General features: G+C 43.1%; 1 protein-coding gene across 1 annotated transcript; it reads left to right on the top strand.

Moving 5' to 3' along the window:
• Nucleotides 1-10,079: 10,079 nt before the first annotated feature.
• On the top strand, nucleotides 10,080-11,015 carry LOC142859467 (olfactory receptor 2Y1B-like). Its single transcript, XM_075989637.1, has one exon. The coding sequence runs from the start codon at nucleotides 10,080-10,082 to the stop codon at nucleotides 11,013-11,015; it is 936 nt and encodes a 311-aa protein (XP_075845752.1).
• Nucleotides 11,016-21,362: the final 10,347 nt, after the last annotated feature.

Genomic DNA, 21,362 nt, shown 5'->3' with positions numbered 1-21,362 from the left:
GATAAGGAAGGAGCAGCTCATTTTTTCTATTATGGCTTTCACGTTCTGCTCTAGGACCATTGGTCACTAGTAAATATGCTGATAAAAATTTTTAGGGTTAAGAAACTTGTAATCTACAGTTGTTTTCCTACACTGTGTTATGATTCCTTAAGGGTTTATAAATAATTTTGATTATTAAAAAAATTGGGGGGGTGAGATAGGGTTTCTCTGTAGACTACTAAAATTTTAACCTCCACTAGGGACCTGGGATGGAAAGAATTCACCATGAGTTGCTTGGCGTTTCTAGGCCTGCCAGGCTATAGAGGACAAACACAGCTCCGACCCAGGGCTAGAGACCTAGAGTTTACCCACAACCCTGCCAGGGACCTCTGGCTCTGGGCAGTCAGACACCAATATGGAGAGTGTGTACAGGGTGGCAAAATGAGAGAGAGAGAGAGAGAGAGAGAGAGAGAGAGAGAGAGAGAGAGAGAGAGAGAGGGAGGGAGGGAGGGAGGGAGGGAGGGAGGGAGGGAGGGAGGGAGGGAGAGGGAGAGGGAGAGGGAGAGAGAGAGAGGCAGCGTGGCTCATGGGCTCGGAAGAGACAGATCTGAAGAGGCAGTGAGGAACGAGTTGAGGTGGATGCCCTGCTTGCCACCCAAGACCATGATGTTATCCTAGCCTGGGCTGCTGCCAAGGGCCATGACTTGGTCCAAGGCCCTGATGCACCTGTGGGAGTCTGTGATGTTGTTCATGGCTCCCGTTATTACCGAGGGCCCTATGGACATCGGGAGTCTGGACTCCTACCTGTGACAGTGTTGATGTCTTGGTCTATGGTCATGCCTCAGCCAGGGTCTGCACTGATGTCTGAGGATCCTGTTGCCACTGAAAGCCGTGTGAATGTCCGGAGTCTGGGCCCACACTTGAAGCCAAGTGGGGGTTTGAGGGCCATGCCTTCATTGAGTCCATGCCAATCTGAGTGACCAGCACTGCCAACTGGGACCATGGTGCCATCGGACCCAGACTACTGCCAAGGACCATGTATGAGTCCATGGTCCAACTACAGCAGGGTTCTGTATTGATGCCACAGCCCATATTGCCACTAAGGTTCATTGGGATGTCAAGGGCCTGGGCCACCACCTAGGACCAGGTTAAAGTTCGAGGGTTTAGCCTCTTCCAGGGCCTTGCAGATCTGAGCAGCCTGCACTGCCTCTCAGGGCCATGGTATCATACAGGCCTGGGCTGCTGCCAGGGATCATATCTGTGTCCATGGCCCTGCCACGGCTTCAGTCGGTATTGTTGTCTGTGGCTCCAGTTACCACCAAAAGCAGGAAGGATAGGGCAGCACAGAGCTGGCCCTGGCCCTCACTGACTACAGCCCTAGAGAGAGTGGGCCCTGCACCTAGCTGGGGCAGCACAGTAGGGCTGATCCGGTTGACTGGGATGCTGGTGATCCAGCACCATTGATGCACATGGGAGATCTGGCCCCACCCTTCACCTACCATATGATGGAATAGGAGAGGGAGAGATATCCTCCCCCATGCCCTGCCCCTTACCACAGGTAGGGCATGGGGGAGCTGCCCCTAAGTCATTGGAGAGGAAGAATTGGCTCTGCTCCCACCAGCAGCAGCTTTCAGGAGAGCAGGCCCTTCGCCTCTCCCAGACAGCACAATAGAGCTAATGTTTTCTGGGACACTGGTGAGCTGGCCCATGGGGCATGGGAGCAGAGGGGTGATCCTGCCCCCTCATCTACATGTGACATGGGTGAGGAAAAACTGCCCTACCTCCCCTCACACCGTACCACCTGCAGCAGATGAGGCAGCTGGTCCCAGGGTCACCAAGAGTAGGAGAGTTAGCCCTACCCCTCACCAACTGCAGCAATGGGAGATCGAGCACAGCAATTTAACTGGGAAGCACACCAGAGTTGACAATGTTGGCAGGAACACAAGAGAGCCAGGCCAGTGGGTATGAAAGCAGGAAAGCTGCCTCTGATCCCTCCCTCAAAATATGCCCTCCCTACCCCTAGCAGGCCTTAGGGGCATAAGAATGGAAGAGCTGGCTCTGCCCCTCACCAACATCAACAGCAACAATCTGGAGAGCTGGCTCTGCACTTGGGCTGGGCACCAGAGTACAGCTGATTCTGGTGGTACAAGTGAGGGTGAACGGACCCGAGGGTATGAGAGCAGGAGAACTGGCCCCTCCCTTACTCTCTGCTACACTGGGTGAGTAGCTGGGGCGGTGCCAGAGAGCTCATCCTGGTGGTGACAATGAGGAAAAGCTGGTGAGCTGACCAACCCAGCTACCGCCCACGTCCAGAACCAGGACTACGAGGTAGCCCATGCCAACACCTACATCATCAGATGGAGCAAGTCAAGGGGCGAAATCTACAAATCCAAAGCTGCAGGATCTCCATGACACAAGGCAACAATAGGATAGCCAAGAGGAATCCCAGTGAGGGCTCAGTATCAAAGGTGTAGCAGAAGCCAGAGACCATCAAACCAGACCAATGACTCATTGCAGTGACCACTGACCACTAAAGATGTATGGACTAAAGGGTAAATGTGTGACTCACTGGGCCTCACTACAGCTTCCACACCAAGACTTTTTTATTTGTTTTCATTTGTTTTGTTTTGTTTATTGTTTTACTTTTAAATTTTATTTTGGGTGATTGCAAGGGCAGAAGGCAGAAGAGAGGAAACATGGAGATGAATAGGATTGGGGTACATGATGTGAAATCCACAAAGAATAAAACAAAATGTAATCATCTCCTTAGATATGTGTAAAATATTATTTTAGACACAAATAAATCCTTTTAAAGTTAATTTCATACAATATATCATGGCTATGAAATTTAAGTACTTGGTGAATATTAAAATTTTTTGAAAAGATAAAAAAAGTTAACTCCCAACACTGCATAGAACTGTATTATTTTTTCGGTATATAAACTGGAATATATTGATGAAATATTGTTCTTGAGTTTCTTATTGATGAAACAGAACAATAAGAACACATAATTGTGCAGGTTGTGGTGTTTGCTTTATTTTTTTTGTCAACCTGACATAAACTGGAGTCATCTGGGAAGAGAAAACATCAATTGAAGAATGGGCTTCATCGTATTGATCTGTAGGGAAATGCCCTGTGGAGGTATTTTCTAGATTGATGATTGGTGTAGAAGGGCCCAGCACTGTGCCCCTCTCCTGCCCAGGCAAATGATCCTGGATGATATAAAGAGCAAACTAAGCAAAATCATGGGAAGCAAACCAGTAAGCAGCATCCCTCCAAGGCCTCTGCTTCAGTTCTTCCCCCCAGGTCCCGGCCTTGCGTTACTGAGCTGACTCCCTCAGTGTTGGACTAAAACCTGGGGAGTTGTAAGGTGGGATAAACTCCTTTCTTCCAGAGTTGCTCTTGATCATGTGCTTTACCACAGCCCTAGGAAGTAACCTAGATGCATTCAATGTGTATATGAGAGAGATATAAAACAAACTTTCCTTGAGGAAACACTCAGGTTAATGATGCACATAAATGAGACCGTGAAAATAATATGTGTGGTTGATACAGCATAGCTCACATGGGAAGGGAATTTGGCCTGATTGGTCAAGGAAATAAAGAAATGAGATGAAAATAAATGTAGGCTAAGGAATCTCTGATGATAGATTCATAAGGGCAAAAAGTCATGTTATGGGGATACAGGATAGAACTGGATTTGGACAGCGCATGGGGAATATAGAGATCTGAAAACTGCATTCAATGTCGTGGAGAGCCCATACATGAGTGGTAATTGCCACACTGGGATTCAGACATCTCCAAGGCCATCATTGCCAAACAATTTCTCTTTGTTGCTACTAAGGAGTCTTTGACAATTTCCCTGGGGCATGTGCGATGCATTAAGAGGAGGTTTGATAATATCTGAATCCCTTCCATGTCTCGCTGGTAAGGGGTAATGCAGAGTACATAGGGAAAATGCTGCCATCCCCTAGGTTATGATCAACAGTGAGAAGACTCCTTCTTGGAAAGGGAGTCATGAACAATCATAAAAAATAAGTAAGTTCTCCAGACAAGAGCTCTCATTCAAGGCCGGGTCCCTACAACATAAATCAGTTCTACCTAGAGCATCTCTAGATGCAGGTGAGTCACACATCACCTTGGAGACCAAGAAAACTGAAGATGACAATGCAACACTTTCCTTTCCCAGAGCTCTGAGTGAGTACTGATGGCTGGAGCCACACTAGCCTCACAATTTTAAACCAGAATGAAGTAATATTCTATTATATAATTAACAGGGGATTTCACTCTACTGAATACCTGGTTTGAGGATAGAGAAATGTTAAAAAAAAAACAAGAAATTTTATCATTAATTATTTTTCTCTGATATCTACTTGTTTGACTACTTACAAGATATAAATAATATCCTGAAAGTTAGAAGATAAAAAATTAGGGGTGAAGCCAACGGTTATTGAAATGAAATCAAGGAAGACTTGGATATTACACAATAACAGAGAGTTGATCTCAGAGTTGACATTTGCTATCAGAAGTCACTGTAAAAACAATCAACTCAATGCAGTCATTGTCTACTACACTGTCTGGGTTCAAGCCTTGATTATCTGGTATTATACCAGAAAATTTTGTAGTTACATTTGGGATGTGAAAGATAATAAAGATCACCCTAAAATATTCTGGAATTGGAAGAGATGCTGTGAAATTCTTAGTGTGGAAGCAATAAGATCCAGGCCAGTTATTTTATCTTCTATAAAATAACAGTTTTTAGAAGAGTCGATGTTAATGGGAGAGCATTAGTAGGACACTTTGATAGCTAGAAAAGTTTTAAAGTAAATTAACATCTCCAGCAATAACAAAAGAACCACACATACAGGCAGAACAGGTGGAAGTGAAATCAAGGATGTGGGAAGACACGAGCGACATCTCCTTCTTTGCTCAGGTAGATTGACTGTCACTACATGAATATCATTAATCATAATCAGAAAATGTCAATTAGTTGACAGCAGGCTGCTTGTGATAGTTGCAGCCTATAATCCCAACACTTGGGAGGAAAAGGCAGGAGGATGTGAGGTCAAGGTCTGTCTAGATACACAGTGAGTCCCTCTCTTTTAAAAGTAGACTCACCGTGAGGATGTTTCATGAACATAGTTTCTGACAGCTGATCACAAATGTTACTTAGCGCATGCATAGGCACACAGATGTGCGCACATACTCAGACATAAGCACATACTTCAACACAGACGACTACTGACTATTATACTTCAGAAAGCCAACACATAAATGTCAAAATACCTTATGTATGCCAAGGAGATTACGAGCAGAGATGCAACCTTTAAAAGATTAAGATCAGAAAAATAAGGAAAAATCACAGCTGAGCGGGAGAGTCCAAACCATCCCAAATATTCACTTAATGCAGGAACATTTTCCTAACATCCTGAAATGTTCAACTTTCAGAACCTGATATGGAAGCTTTGACTGTTCGTGAATGCCAAATTTTTCTAGGCGCTCTATTTTTATACACCTTTGCTTTAAAAATGTCTTCACACAGAGCTACAAAAGTATAAAGTTACAGCAAGATGATTTTGAACAACTGGTGGGTAGCTGAGAGGAAAGCGTTAATAATTAGTATCTTTTACATCGGCTAACTTCCTTTCATTTTACTGGATGAAATATGTATGCAATATGAAAGGAAATACAAGTTCTTGAAGTGTTACTTTACTTGGCTATGGAATCCAGTAGAACCTGAAGGTCATTGTTCTCCTCTATGTATGGAGGGTAGTCAGTTAGAAAAGACGTATGTCTATATGTGTGAGCCTAAGAAGTCTGCCCCTTCATCATCCACATGTACTGGACTCACAAGAAAAGGCACAGAGCTGTCCAGCCCCTGAGCCAGGGTGACACAGGTCAAAATCAGCCTGAGGTATGAGATATGTGACTAGGAATGACTTGTGACCTCTGCCAGAGGCCATCATGGCATTCGTGTGAGGAGCAGTTTACCGGTGTCCTTAAAGGTTGCAAAAGGCTCCCAAGAGATTTTCTTTTCATGATTCAGAACGTGAGTATAATCAAGAAGACCCCAGTTGGCAGAGTGAAGGAAAACACTGTGAGTGACTGAGAAGGTGTCATGACTGCAGCAGCGGGTACCTGAGTGATAGATATATGAGCAATGTGCAGACAAGGGGAGCTGGGAACTGATGCCATCAGCCTCGAGATAAATAGGACACTTCAGGCAAACATAGGTCCTGTGGTTGGGCAGAGCAGTGTGCCCTCTGCAGGACTCTAGGCAACAGAAAGCGGTGCACATCCCCCACAGGTGAATCATGAGCAGCCACGTGTGCCAAGATCTTACTTCTACAGAAGGAGAATGGGGTGAGGAAGTCTTCACCTCTGGAACTACCTGGCATTGGGAATCTCACCTTGTACCCTAGATCTCCCAATAAAAGAACAGCTCTCAGGGAAATAGGATACTGTCACAGTCCACTTCTTAAGCAATACTGTAATCGCTGAAAGAATTCATGCTCTCCTAAGGGACGGCTAAAGAGCTGGTGTAAGGGAGTACTGCAGGGTCAAGGACCTATGGAGGACTTTCATTGACAAACCACTATTCTAGGCACCAAAAGTAGACTGCTGAATGAGATAGGTCAACTTATGGATCTAATTTCAGACCTAGTCACTATCCTGAATTACGCTTTTCCAGGATTGGTTGCGTGACGTAGAGTGAAAATAAATGAAGGAATTTAGCAAGAGAAAGTAGAAACGATAGATCGAGGAGTTGAAAAGATAATTACCCAGAAATATGGCAGGACATAGGGGGGAAAGTCATAAAAGGCTGAAGAAATGCACATGTGTTTTATCAAACAAGTCCTGGGTTTAAGGATATGTACAGGTGTGGGAGATGCAGCATTGGGTGAACCAGTGGAAAGAATGACTTCCAGGCTCACTTCTAAGCCAAAGCAGTCACACCTGTAATTGCTTTTTTATCTAGGCTCAACTTGCATTTGATAAAAAAAATCCATAGCTGGTTTTATTTACCCTTTGGTCGATACATTCAAATCATTTTTCTTTTCTACTTTTTAAATACATGGCTTAAAATCTTTCAATTTTATCTCTTCCATTCTGTTTTTGTCCAGCTAAAAGTTTGCAGTTCAAGCAAATTCTGTCTTACATATTGGTAGCCACTTAACAGTCTACAACACCTTCTTTAGTTATGCTGAGATTCTTTGAGATTCCAATCCCAGCATCTTTCATATTGGCAATCTAATTGTGTTGTCAGAGGCTGTTTGTTAGTCACAGCTGCCCAGCCCTGAAATAATCACACAGAAACTATATTATTTAAACCACCGCTTGGCCATTAGTTCTAGCTTCTCATTGGCTCACTCTTATATCTTAATTTAACCCATTTCTAGTAATCTGTGTATCGCCATGAGGCTGTGGCTTACCAGGTAATGTTCCAGCGTCTGTGTCTGGTGGGGCTACATGACTTCTCTGTGACTCTGCTCTGCCTTCCTTCTCCCAGCATTCGGTTTAGCTTTCCCTACCTAGCTAAGTTCTGCTCTGCTCTATGTCCAAAGTAATCCTTTCTTAATCAATGGTATTCACAGCATATAGAGGGGAAATCCACATCGTAATTGCGCAGTACAATCATGATAAATGGTCTACATATCATTAGAATCATCATTGATAGGATGGAGACAATTAAACACTTACACTACTAATTGAGAAGCAGTATGAAAGCATTAATTCTTTCCTATTTCAAGAAAACAAATGAGTCAGGAATTGAAAAGGTGTAAACACATGACACTTTGAGCTTAGCTGTGTAGAGAGACTTCTGATAGAAGTACATGCTGTTATTTTGTATCCTTTCAAAGAGTTTCACAACACTTAATCCTCTTCAAAATCTTGTAAAAATGATTATTTTATTCTTGTGTGAAGCAAGCCTCCAGAAGGTGATAAAGTCCATATGCAGAGGTGAGTGCAGCCGTCATAAACAGCTGTACTCAACTGCCGTAGTCGTCCAAAACCATCTTAGCTGTCCTGGTTACTCTGTGTGTATTCATGCTTTGTTTCCCAATTCACCTCGTCTTCATATTTCCCAGAGAGGCTTAAAGCACGGTAGTCAAGTACCTTCCTGAAGTGACTGTTCCAGCTAGGGCACTGGTGGTGATGTTCAGTATAGCAGACTCAGTAAAAAGAGTAATGTGTCAATTTGTCAAATCTGTTTTGTATCGAGGAAGGTTCTGTTGGTTACTGGCATCTTTTTCTGCTTTCCTGTATCCTATTCAGATGTTTTAAAATATGATAAACATCCACTTATATGGTGTATTTATTCACACCCTGCTGATACAGTTTGTTAAAGTGCATTCATAGTTAATTCTCAAAGTTGCAAGAAGACATGGTTTTTCCGAGATTGGGAAGGAGAGTCAAATGTTTCCCTCAAGTTATTTAATATCTACTGCAAGCCATAAGTGAAATTCGCATTAATTTTAATGCCTCCTATATACTGTGTTCCTAAGTGCCTAGGAGCTTCTCAGCTTGGAAAACCAAGAATTGTTAATTAACTTATTGAGTTCATTATGAGAATCACTGATGGGGCAGCGACAGTTAAAATCCTTGTGCTACTAATTCAAACACAGTCTGAAAGTACAGATGAAAAACATGCAAAGAAATTTTGACTTGAGAGGAGAAGACACCTTTTCCTGGGAAGTTCAGGGGCCGTTTTATCACTGGGATGAAAGTGGGCGCATGTTGCTGATGTGGGAGTCCCCTCTGTGTGCTGTGATTACTATTATGAATAAAGAAACTGCCTTAGCCTGTTGATAGGGCAGAGCTTAGGTAGGCAGGGAGGGCTGGACTGAATCCTGGGATAAAGAAGGGCAGAGTCAGAGACGCAATGGATCCGTCACTAGAGACGTGCTGAAACTTTGCTGGTGAGCCATGATCTCGTGGTGATACACAGATTAATAGAGATGGGTTAAATTAAGATTTAAGAGTTAGCCAATAAGAAGTTAGAGCTAATGGGCCAAGCAGTGTTTTTAATTAATACAGTTTCTGTGTGATTATTTTGGTTCTGGGCAGCCAGGATAAACAAGCAGGTCTCTTCCAATGTGTTGCAGGCATGGTGATACATGGAAAGTAACATATTTATCACGAGTCATTTTGTTTCCCTACATAGACAGATGTAACTCTTTTTGGTCCTTCTGACAGGGCCTGTTGACTTAAATGAGCCTTCTGTGAGCACTGGGGCAAGGAGGCAGAATTGTGATCTTCGCCTGGCTAATTCTGGGTCTTTAGCTACTTGAAGAATTCTCCCTTATAAACCAAAAAGAGGAAGAAATGAGAGCAGCACTATGCTATCTTTTTGTGAGGTTCATGTTATCCATGTATGTATTTTGGTTTTCTTGGGTGTTGGGGTAGGATATAGGATCTTACACATGCTAGACAGCCTCTATATGTGTCATCAGCACCTCAAACCCCACAGTAAATTTTTAACAAAATTTTTATTAATTCTATAAGAATTTCATATGCTGTACTTTTAACATATTCATACTTCCCTAAATCCCCATAACCATTTTCTCTACCTTCTATCCAACTTTGAGATTTCTTTTTTTCCCCCATCCAGTCCAGCTGGTGTTGTTCATCTAGTCTTGAGAGTCAGAGGGCTAGCTCTGGTGTCTGCTCAACCTGTTAGGGGTAGTATCATTAAATAATACTGACCCTTCCTCTCCCAGCAGCTATCAAATGCCAACATCACATTTTTAAACGCATTTTCCAGGTACAGCATTTGGATTTGTATCTCAGCACCATCAGAGAAGCAGTATAGAATTTCTACCTTCAGACAAAGAAGCCTTGGGCCCAAAGGACTGAGTTGTCTGGAATAATCCAGATAGCAAGATTGGAGTTCTAACAAGGGCCACAACAACACCTTAAACCACTGATTTCCCATCTGAAGAACATACTAGAAAGACTGGATCAATGGAATGGATTAGCAAATTAGAAGATGACAAGCATAAGTTTTGAGTATTTGTAGAACATTGAAAATAGTGTTTCAACCCACACTCTTCACAAGATATAGAGTTGAGTTTTAGTGTTTGTACAAGTGAAATGCTATGGGAAATTCCAACTCCACTTCACAAGCGAGTTTCATTTTGGTGGGTTTCTCAGATTGGCCTCAACTACAAGGCTTCTTTTTTGTCTTTATTTTGGTCTTCTACTCCCTAACTGTCTTTGGCAATACAACCATCATCGCTCTTGCAAGACTGGATGTTCGACTGCACACTCCCATGTACTTCTTCCTCTCCAATCTCTCCTTCCTGGACCTCTGCTACACCACCAGCACTGTGCCCCAGCTCCTGATCAATCTCCATGGACTTGACAAGACCATCAGCTATGGTGGGTGTGTGGCCCAGCTGTACATATTTCTTGCTCTGGGCTCTACTGAGTGTGTACTCTTGGTAGTGATGGCCTTTGACCGCTATGCTGCTGTGTGTCGTCCCCTGCATTACACAATCATCATGCACCCCCTTCTCTGCCAGGGATTGGCTATTGCTTCATGGGTAGGAGGCTTCATAAACTCTCTGATTCAGACAAGTCTCATGATGGCCATGCCACTCTGTGGACACAAACTGAATCACTTCTTCTGTGAGATGCCGGTTCTCCTCAAGTTGGCCTGTGAGGACACGGGAGGAACAGAGGCCAAGATGTTTGTGGCCAGAGTGGTGATTGTTGCAGTTCCAGCCATACTCATTCTAGGCTCCTATGCACAGATTGCCAGGGCAGTGCTGAAGATCAAGTCAATGGCTGGACGCAGAAAAGCTTTTGGAACTTGTGGGTCCCACCTCCTGGTGGTTTCTCTGTTTTATGGCTCGGCCATCTACACATACTTACAACCCAAGGGCAACTATTCTGAGAGTGAGGGGAAGTTTGTTGCTCTTTTCTATACCATCATCACCCCCATGCTCAACCCTCTGATTTATACCCTGAGGAACAAGGATGTGAAGGGGGCCCTGTGGAAGGTGTTAGGGAGAGCCACAGACTCAGAGTAAGATGAGGAAGAACCAGCTCATTTTCCCGTTATAAGTTTCTTACTCTCTTCTAGGGTCGTTGGTCATGAGTAAACAACCTTCAGTAGACCTTAGAGTTTTAGTGTCTTTCTATTGCAGAGCTTGGGATCAATTGAGGTTCTTTCTATGTCGGTGACAGAGAATGACAGTTAACTTATATCACAACATTCTAAAGAAGGCTGGGGAAGACGGCATGTTCTAGCTACATTCAAAGAGTGTACAGAGGGTGGACTCTCAGAGGGAAGAAAGGCTCAGTAAAGTTGTCATCTCTGATTCCTGCCAGGATGCCCCAAAGGAAACACTAATCTTAATGCAAAGTACATGAATCACTGCTATGTATTTTAGTGGAAAACATGGGGAAAAAATCATACTCAGAATCTAAAGAATTATCTTTTAATTCGGCCTTCCCTAGCTACTGATCTCTTGAGCATGGGTAATTTCTTATTGCATGTTTGTGACTTTACTGTTTCCATAAGTGTGTGAGAAAAGGCCTGACAGGAAAGTTACACACACTCCACCCCAAGCAATGGAAATGGTCCACCGAGTCCAGTGCAATGGTGACAAATAAAAACAATTGGATTTAATAATAGGTCAGTAACCTTTGATAAATGTCTCTATATCAGTTGCTTTTTTCATTGTTGGGACCGAATTATCAGAGTACTTAAAATAAAGACTTAGTTTGCACATGGCTTCAGGAGGTTCAGTCTTGCAGGATACATGCTCAAAACCCTTCACATCATAGTTGACCAGGAAGCAGAGAGAGGGAAAAATGCAGGCACTCTGTTGACTTTCTCCTTTTCCCTCTTGTTCTCTACAACCCGCCAAGTTCATGGATCTTGTCACATTCATTTTCCTCAGGTAATGTATTCACAGATACATCCAAAGATATGTCTCAGAATCGATTCCTCGGTGTTTCTAAATCTAGTCAGGTTATCAAAGAAGATGGATCATTATAAGTCTTCTCATGGTTAACCTGAAACCCAAACATATATTAAGTCTGTCTCCATGAGTCCCATTAACCTTAACAATTCTAGAACTGTTCAAAAGGTCAACTTAAAATTCTCCTATGAGACTCAAGGCAAACTTTCGACTGCAAGCCATTGAAAAAAAATTGTGGCCTGTAGGTGGTAGCACCATACTCTTAATCCCAGCACTCAGGAGGCAAGCAATCTCTTGACTTTTAAACCACTATGGTCTACAGGGTGAGTTTCAAGACAGCCAAAATCTATATAGAGTAACCCTATCTCAAAAAAGAAGATTTTATATGATTTCAACATACAATAACAAAGAATGACTCTTATTCTAAAATGGAGATATGGGAGCCTAGAAAGGAGAGTTGGTGCCATACTAAGACTGAAAGCCAGCAGGTCACACACTGCAACCTGCAGCTTGGTGTCATCATCCAGGTCACACAGTGGCCTGATTCTAATCCCAATGGGCATGTATTTTGACAATAGATGCTCAAAATTCTCTCAGGGATAAAGTCTATTTTTAATATTAATTTTTCTAACTCTCCTTTACCACCTCACACAGAGGCAGCCTCTATCTGACACCTTATGGTGAAGTCTTCCTCTTCACACATGTTTACCATATCCAGGCATCTGTAGACATTTTCATTAATCTTCAAACAGTGTTACAGGATAGGTCACATAATCATCTCCCTGATGGAGAAATTGAGTCTTAAATACATTTAAAAAAACTTGTCAGGATTTAAAGCTTGTAATCTACAGCTGTTTCCCTACATTGTGTTATGATTCCTTGAGTGTTCACAGGTAATTTTGATTATTCAAATTTTAACTACCGCTAGGGACTTGTAGTGCAAAGATTTCACCCACAAGCCTTTTGCAGTTTCTAGACCTGGCAGGCTGTGGAAGACAAACACAGCTCCACCCCAGGGCTAGAGACCTAGAATCACCCACAAGTCTGCCAGGCACGTCTATTGCCAGGCAGTAAGTCAGTCACCATTATGGTGAGTATGTACAGGGTGGCAAAATAAGAGAGAGAGAGAGAGAGAGAGAGAGAGAGAGAGAGAGAGAGAGAGAGAGAGAGAGAGCTTGTTTGCTAAAAGAGAAGCCGATCTGAACAGGTGATAAGGAACGAGCCCTGCTTGTCATCCAGGGCTGTGGCAATGTCTGGATCTGGGCTGCTGCCAAGGGTCATGACTTAATCTAGGGCCCTGATGCAGATGTGGGGTCTGTGTTGATGTCTATGGCTCTTGTTATCACAGAGGGCCCTGTGGACACCTGATTCAGGTCCCCTACCTGTGACCATGTTGATGACTGGGTCTGTGGCCCTGCCTCAGCCAGGGTCTACAGTGATTGATGTCTGAGGATCCTGTTGCCATTGAAGACCATGTGGATGCCAGAAATCTGGACCAACACCTGAGGTTATGGGGCTTGGGGGCCATGTTGCCATTGAGTCCGTGCCAATCTGAGTGGCCAGTGCTACCAACCAGAGCCATGGTAACATCCGGCCAGGACTACTGCCAAGGACCATGTCTGGGTCCCATGGTCCAACCACAACTGAATTCTGTATTGATGTCCATGCCAGTAGTGCTACTAAAGGCCACATGGATGTCAAGGGCCTGGGCCACCACCTAGGGCCAGGTTAGTGTCCAGTGATTGAGCCTCGGCTGGGACCATGCCACCCACGGCCTTGGTGTCATCCAAGGGACCATGTCTGTGGCAGTGGCCCAGCCACAGCTTCGGTCTGTGTTGTCATCTGTGGTTCCTGTTACCACTAAAAACATAAGGATAGGGCAGCACAGAGGTGGCCCCGCCCCTCACTGAGTACAGCACAAGGGAGAACAGATCCTGCCCCTCACCAAATGCAGGGCTCAGTGTGGGCCTGGCACCTAGCCAGGGCAGCGCAGTAGAGCTGACCCTCTGGCCAGGGCATAGGTGTCCCAGAGCTGCAAATGCACCTGGGAGATGTGGCCCCTCACTTCAGCTGCCATTTGAATATGGCAGAATGAAAAACAGAAAGATGACCATCCCCATGCCCTGACCCACGTCATAGTAGGGCATGGGGGAGCTGCCCCTAAGGTCATTAGAGAGAGAGAATTAGCACTGCCCCTCCACCAGCAGCACCCAGGAGAGCAGGCCCTGAACCTCACTTGGGCAAAATAGAGTTGACCCTGTCTCCTGGGGTGCAGGTGAGCTGGTCCACGGCATGAGACCAGGAAAACTGACTCTGCTCCCCTCATCTGCCATGTGGGATGAGTGAGGAAAAAATGTCCTACCTCCCCTCACCCTTTGTACCTGCAGCAAGTGAGAGAGTTGTTCCTACCCTTCACCAGCTGCAACAATGAGAGGGTAAGCATGGCACCTGGCCTGGGCAGCACATTAGAGCTGACCCTGTTGGCAGGAACACAGGTGAGCCAGGCCAGTACGTGTGAGAGCAGGAGAGCGGCCCCTGCTCCCTCCCTCAGAATATGCCCTCCCTACCCTTAGCAGGCCTTGGGGGCATAAGAACAGAAGAGCTGGCCCTGCCCCTCACCAACATCAACAGCAACAATCTGGAGAGCTGGCTCTGCACTTGGGCTGGGCACCAGAGTACAGCTGATTCTGGTGGTACAAGTGAGGGTGAACGGACCCGAGGGTATGAGAGCTGGAGAACTGGCCCCTCCCTTACTCTCTGCTACACTGGGTGAGTAGCTGGGGCGGTGCCAGAGAGCTTGTCCTCGTGGTGGCAACGAGGGAAAGCTGGTGAGCTGACCAACCCAGCTACTGCCCACATCAAGAACCAGCACTACGAGGTAGCCCATGCCAACACCTACATCATCAGATGGAGCAAGTCAAGGGGCTAAATCTATAAATCCAAAGTTTCAGGATCTCCATGACACAAGGCAACAATAGGACAGCCAAGAGGAATCCCAGTGAGGGATAAGTATCAAAGGTGTAGCAGAAGACAGAGACCATCAAACCAGACCAATGACTCATTGCAGTGACCACTGACCAGTAAAGATGTATGGACTAAAGGGTAAATATGTGACTCACTGGGCCACACTGCAGCTTCCACACCAACATTTCCATACCTGTTTTTGTGTGTTTGTTCTGTGTGGTGTTTAGAGGTTTTTTGTTCTGTTTTGTTTTACTTTTAAATTTTGTTTCCAGAGAGTGGTTACAAGGGCAGAGGGCAGAAGGGAGGGAACAGGGAGATGAATGGGATCGGGATGCGATGCATGATGTGAAATCCACGAAGCATCAATAAAACATTTTTTGAAAGTAATTCAACTTCATATATATGTAAAAAGTTATTTTAGACACAAGTAAATCCTTTTTTGGATTAATTTCATACAAGAAATCATGGTTATAAAATTTAAGTATTTGGTGAAATACTAAAGTTTTTGAAAAACTAAAAAAACTCACTACATTGCATAGAACCATGTTAATTTTCAGTACATAAACTGGAATATATTGATAAAATATTGTTCTTAAGTTTGTTATTGATGAAACAAGACAATAAGAAAACATAACTGTGCAAGTTGTGGTTTTTGTTTTTGGGTTTTTTTTTCCCAACCTGACATAAGCTAAAGTCATCTGGGTAGAGAAAACATCAATTGAAGAGTTTGTTCCATCATATTGGTCTGTAAGAAAGTCTGTGGGGGCATTTTCTGGATTGGTGATTGGTGTAGGAGGGCCCAGCACTGTGGGCAGTGCCCCACTCAGGCAGGTGGTCCTGGGTGAGATAAAAAGGAAACTAAGGGAAACAAGGGAAGCAAAGCAGTAAGCAGCATCCCTCCAGAGCCTCTGCTTTAGTTCTTGCCTCCAGGTTCCGGCCTTGAGTTACTGTACTGACCTCCCTCAGTGTTAGACTAAAACCGGGGAGTCATAAGGTGAAATCAGCTCCTTTCTTCCAGAGTTGCTTTTGATCATGTGCTATACCAGAGCCGTAGGAAGTAACCCGGGACAATAATGATTGCTGTGGGATAATGCTCTTGTACACTGTAAAGATTTATCACTCGTATTAGCTTAAGAAAATGCCAATTGTCCAGTAGCCAGGTGGGATGTATAGGTAGGGCAACCAGACCAAGAGAATTCTGGGAAGAGGAAAGGCAGAGAGTCAGTCACCAGCCAGACACAGAGGAAGAAAGATGAGAATGCCTCCCTGAGAAAAGGTACCAAGCCACGTGGCTAAACACAGACAAGAATTATGGGTTAATATAAGTTTAAACCTGAGCAATAGGCCAACTAGCTTATAATTAATATAAGCCTCTGTGTGTTTCCTTGGGAATAAATAGCTGAAGACCTGGGCAGGACAGAAACTTCTGTCTACGAGTGATACATTATATTTGTGTGTGAGAGAGAGATATAACAAACATTACTTAAGGAAACACTCAGTTAGGTCAACGATACATATATATGATACCATGAGAAAATATGAAGTGTGGTTAACACAGCACTCTTCAGATGGGACAGGAAATTTGGCCTCATTTGTCAAAGACATAAAGAAAAGAGATGAAAGTAAATGCAGGCTGGGGAATCTCAGAGAGTGAATTCACAAGGGGAAAAGTTATATTATGGAGATGCTAACCAGAACTGGATTTGGGCCGTGTATGGGGAATACAGAGATCTGAAGACAGCATTCAAAAAGGGCCTTAGAAAGCCCTTTCGTTAGTTGTAATTGCCACAGTGGGACTCAAACATCTCCAAGGCCATCCTTGCCAAACAATTTTTCTTTGCTGCAACTTAGGAGTCTTTGACAATTTCCCCAGGGCATGTGAGATGCATTAAGTTAAGAGGAGGTTTGGTAATATGTGAATCCCTTCCATGTCTCGCTGGTAAGGGGTAATACAGAGTACATTGGGAAAATGCTGCCATCCCCTAGGCTATGATCACCAGTGAGAAGACTCCTCCGTGGAAAGGGAGTCATGAACAATCATAAAAAATAAGTAAGTTCTCCAGACAAGAGCTCTCATTCAAGGCCGGGTCCCTACAACATAAATCAGTTCTACCTAGAGCATCTCTAGATGCAGGTGAGTCACACATCACCTTGGAGACCAAGAAAACTGAAGATGACAATGCAACACTTTCCTTTCCCAGAGCTCTGAGTGAGTACTGATGGCTGGAGCCACACTAGCCTCACAATTTTAAACCAGAATCAAGAAATATTCTATTATTTAATAAACACGGGATATCACTCTGCTGATAATCTGGTTTGAGGATCAAGAGATGTTAACTTAAAGTAAGAACATTTATCACTGATCACATTCTCTAAGACCCATTCACCTATCTACTCATTTGACTACTCACAAAATGTAAAAAATATTCTCAGAATTAGAGGATAAAGAATTAGAGCTGTAGTCAACAGTTTCTGAAGTGAACTCAAGGAAGACTTGGAAGAGTAGACAACTATGGAGAGCTGATCTCAGAGTTGACATTTTGTATCAGAAGGCATTGTAAAACTAATCAGCTCAATGTAGTATTGTCTACTAAACTGTCTGGGCTATTTTACAAGAAGATTTTATAGTTATATTTGAGAAAATTAAGATAATGAAGATCATCCTAAAAACTTCTGGACTTGGAAGAGATGCTGTGTCATTTATAATGTGGGATTCCCCTCTGTATACCTTTGGTCATTAAAAAAAGTTACTTTGGCCTCTGACAGGGCAGAACAGAGCTAGTCAGGGGAAACTAAACTGAATTCTAGGAGAAAGAAGGTGGAGTCAATGAGGCACCAAGTAGTCACCAGAGAAGAAACACCAGATGCCAGCCGGGACCTTGCTGAAAGGCCACAAGCCTTGTAAATATATATATATATATAAAATTATACAAATGGGTTAATTTAAGGTGAAATAGCTGGCTAGCAATATGCTTAAACCACTGGCCAAACAATATTGTAAATAATATAGCTTCTGTCTGATTATTTCAGCTCAGGGCAACTGGAAACAAACGAGCAGCCTCTGCCAACAATTCTTAGTGTGGGAGGAATATGATCCAGGCCAGTTATTTTATCTTCTCTAAAATGACAGTTTTTAGAAGAGTCGATGATAATGGGGGGCATTAGTAGGATACTTTGATGGCTAGAAAGTAAGTTAACTTCTCAAACAATGACAAAAGAACCACACATGCAGACAGAACAGGTGGAAGTGAAATCAGATTCAAAACCAAGAATACAGAGATGAACAATGAAGATGTGGGAAGAAATGAGCAACATCTTCATTGCTCAGGTGGATTGACTGTCACTGCATGACTATCATTAATCATAATCTGAAAATGTCATACAATTAGTTGACAGCAGGCTGCTCGTGATGCTTCAAGTCTAGAATCCCAGCACTTGGGAGGAAAAGGCAGGAGGATGTGAGGTCAAGGTCTGTCTAGACTACACAGTGAGTCCCTCTCTTTTAAAAGTAGACTCACCGTGAGGATGTTTCATGAACATTGTTTCTGACAGCTGATCACAAATGTTACTTAGAGAGCTCATGCATAGGCACACAGATGTGCGCACATACTCAGACATAAGCACGCACTTCAACACAGACGACTACTGACTATTATACTTCAGAAAGCCAACACATAAATGTCAAAATACCTTATGTATGCCAAGGAGATTACAAGCAGAGATGCAACCTTTAAAAACTTAAGATCAGAAAAATAAAGAAAATCACAGCTGAGCGGGAGAGTCCAAACCATCCCAAATATTCACTTAATGCAGGAACATTTTCCTAACATCCTGAAATGTTCAACTTTCAGAACCTGATATGGAAGCTTTGACTGTTTGTGAATGCCAAATTTTTCTAGGTATTCTATTTTTATACACCTTTGATTTAAAAATGTCTTTACACAGAGCTACAAAAGTATAAAGTTACAGCAAGATGATTTTGAACAACTGGTGGGGGGCTGAGAGAAAAGCATTAATAATTAGTACCCTTTACATCAGCTAACTTCATTCCAATCCCAGCATCTTTCATATAGTCATTCTAATTTATGTACTGCAAGGACATTAAGCTATCTTCATATCATTAAACACACCATTGATAGGATGGAGACAATTGAAATTCTCATACTACTAATTGAGGAGCTATATGAAATTGCTAATTTTTTCCTACTTCAAGAAGGTATGCCTGGGATTCTTATAGTACCAGGCGTGATACCATAAGAGCAATGTACTCATTAATCAATAAGTTCAACATTTGTTAAGAGCCCGTTTCCCCCAAGCAATAAACTGGAAAATGAGTGGATAATTGAAAAGACCCAAACACATGGCACTTAAAATTTAGCTGTGAAGCCTGGAGGTGGTGGCGCACGCCGTTAATCTCAGTACTCGGGAGGCAGAGGCAGGAGGATCTCTGTGAGTTCGAGGTCAGCCTGGTCTACAAGAGCTAGTTCCAGGACAGGCTCCAAAGCTACAAAGAAATCCTGTCTCAAAAAACAAAAAACAAACAAAAAAACAAAAACAAAAAACTTAACTGTGTGGTCAGACTGCTGGTGGAAGTAAGTACATTCTGTCATTTTCTCCTTTTCAAGTGATTCACAACACTTAATCCTCATCAAAATCTTGTAAAAATGATTATTTTATTCTTGTGTGAAGCAAGCCTCCGAAAAGGTGATTTAAGTCCATATGCAGAGGTGAGTGCAGCCGTCATAAACAGCTGTACTCAACTGCCGTAGTCGTCCAAAACCATCTTAGCTGTCCTGGTTACTCTGTGTGTATTCACGCTTTGTTTCCCAATTCACCTCGTCTTCATATTTCCCAGAGAGGCTTCAAGAATGGTAGTCAAGTACCTTCCTGGAGTGACTATTCCAGCTAGGGCATTGTGATGACTTCCAGTATAGCAGACTCGGTACAATGAGTAATGTGTTAATTTGCCAAATATGCTTGTATGGAGCAGGTGCATGGGTGAAGGTTCTGTTGGTTACTGACATTTTTTCTTCTTTCCTGTATCCTATTCAGATTTTTTCGAGCTATGATAAATGTCTTCTTAAAGGGAAAGTTAGATTTATTCACACCTGCCTAGTATAGTTTGTTAAAATGCATTCATAGTTAATTCTCGAAGTAGCTAGACGACATAGATTTACATGAGATTGGAAAGGAGAATCAAATGTTTCCCTCAAGTTATGTAATATCTACTACAAGCCATAAGTGAAATTAGCATTAATTTAATGCCTCTTATATACTATAAGACAAGACATTACCTTTTTCCCCTGTGTTCCTAAGTGCCTAGGAGCTTCTCAGCTTGGAAGAGAACAAAACAATTGTTGCACTCTTGTGCAAAACAATTTGTTGAATTCATTACGAGCTTCACTGATAGGGCAGTGACAGTTAAAATGCTTGTGCTACTCACTGAAAAGCAGTCGGAAAGTACAGACAGAAAACATACAATGAAATTTTGACTTAAGAACGAAAGATGCCTTTTCCTGGAAAGTTCAGAGATGGTTTTTTTCCGTGGGATAAAAGTGGGCACATGTTTCAGGCATGATCTATTATGTATGTTTCCATACATGGGAAGCCACATATTTAACTCCGGCCATTTTGTTTGCCTACAGAGACAGATGTAACTCTTCTTGATCCTTCTGACAGGGCCTCTGGCATGAATGAGCCTTCTGTGAGCGCTGCAGGGATCACGTACACTCACCAAAGAGAAGCAAGTGAGCACTGGGGCGGGAACCAGAATTGTGATCTTAGCCTGGCTAATTCTGGGTCTTTAGCTACTTGAAGAATTCTGCCTCATAAACCAAAAAGAGGAAGAAATGAGAGCAGCACTGTGCTATCTTTTTGTGAGGTTCATGTTATCCATGTATGTATTTTGGTTTTCTTGGGTGTTGGGGTAGGATATAGGATCTTACACATGCTAGACAGCCTCTATATGTGTCATCAGCACCTCAAACCCCACAGTAAATTTTTAACAAAATTTTTATTAATACTTTGAGAATTGCATACACTGTACTTTCAACATATTCACACCTCCCCTAAACTTCCCATAACCTCCTTCTCTACCTTCCATTCAACTCTGAACTTTCTTCTTTTTTTTATTCACATCCATTCCAGATTGTGTTGCTCATCTAGTCTTGAGAGTGGGGCCTGATCTGGTGTCTGCTCAACCTATTAAGGGTCACATCATTAAATAATACTGGCTTTCCCTCTCCCAACAGCTATCAAATGCCAATATTAGATTTTTAAATGCATTTTCCAGGTTGACAACATTTGGATTTGCAACTCAGTGCCATCAGGGAAGCAGTATAGAATTTCTACCCTCAGACAAAGAAACCTTGGACCCAAAGGACTGAGTTGTCTGGAATAATCCAGATAGCAAGATTGGAGTTCAAACAAGGGCCACAACACCTTAAACCACTGATTTCCTATGTGAAGAACAAAATAGAAAGACTG

Source organism: Microtus pennsylvanicus, chromosome 11 (genome assembly GCF_037038515.1).
Source record: "Microtus pennsylvanicus isolate mMicPen1 chromosome 11, mMicPen1.hap1, whole genome shotgun sequence".
Taxonomy (NCBI): domain Eukaryota; kingdom Metazoa; phylum Chordata; class Mammalia; order Rodentia; family Cricetidae; genus Microtus; species Microtus pennsylvanicus.
Note: the sequence above shows the minus strand (reverse complement) of the source record. Positions and strands in the feature narration are given on the sequence as shown.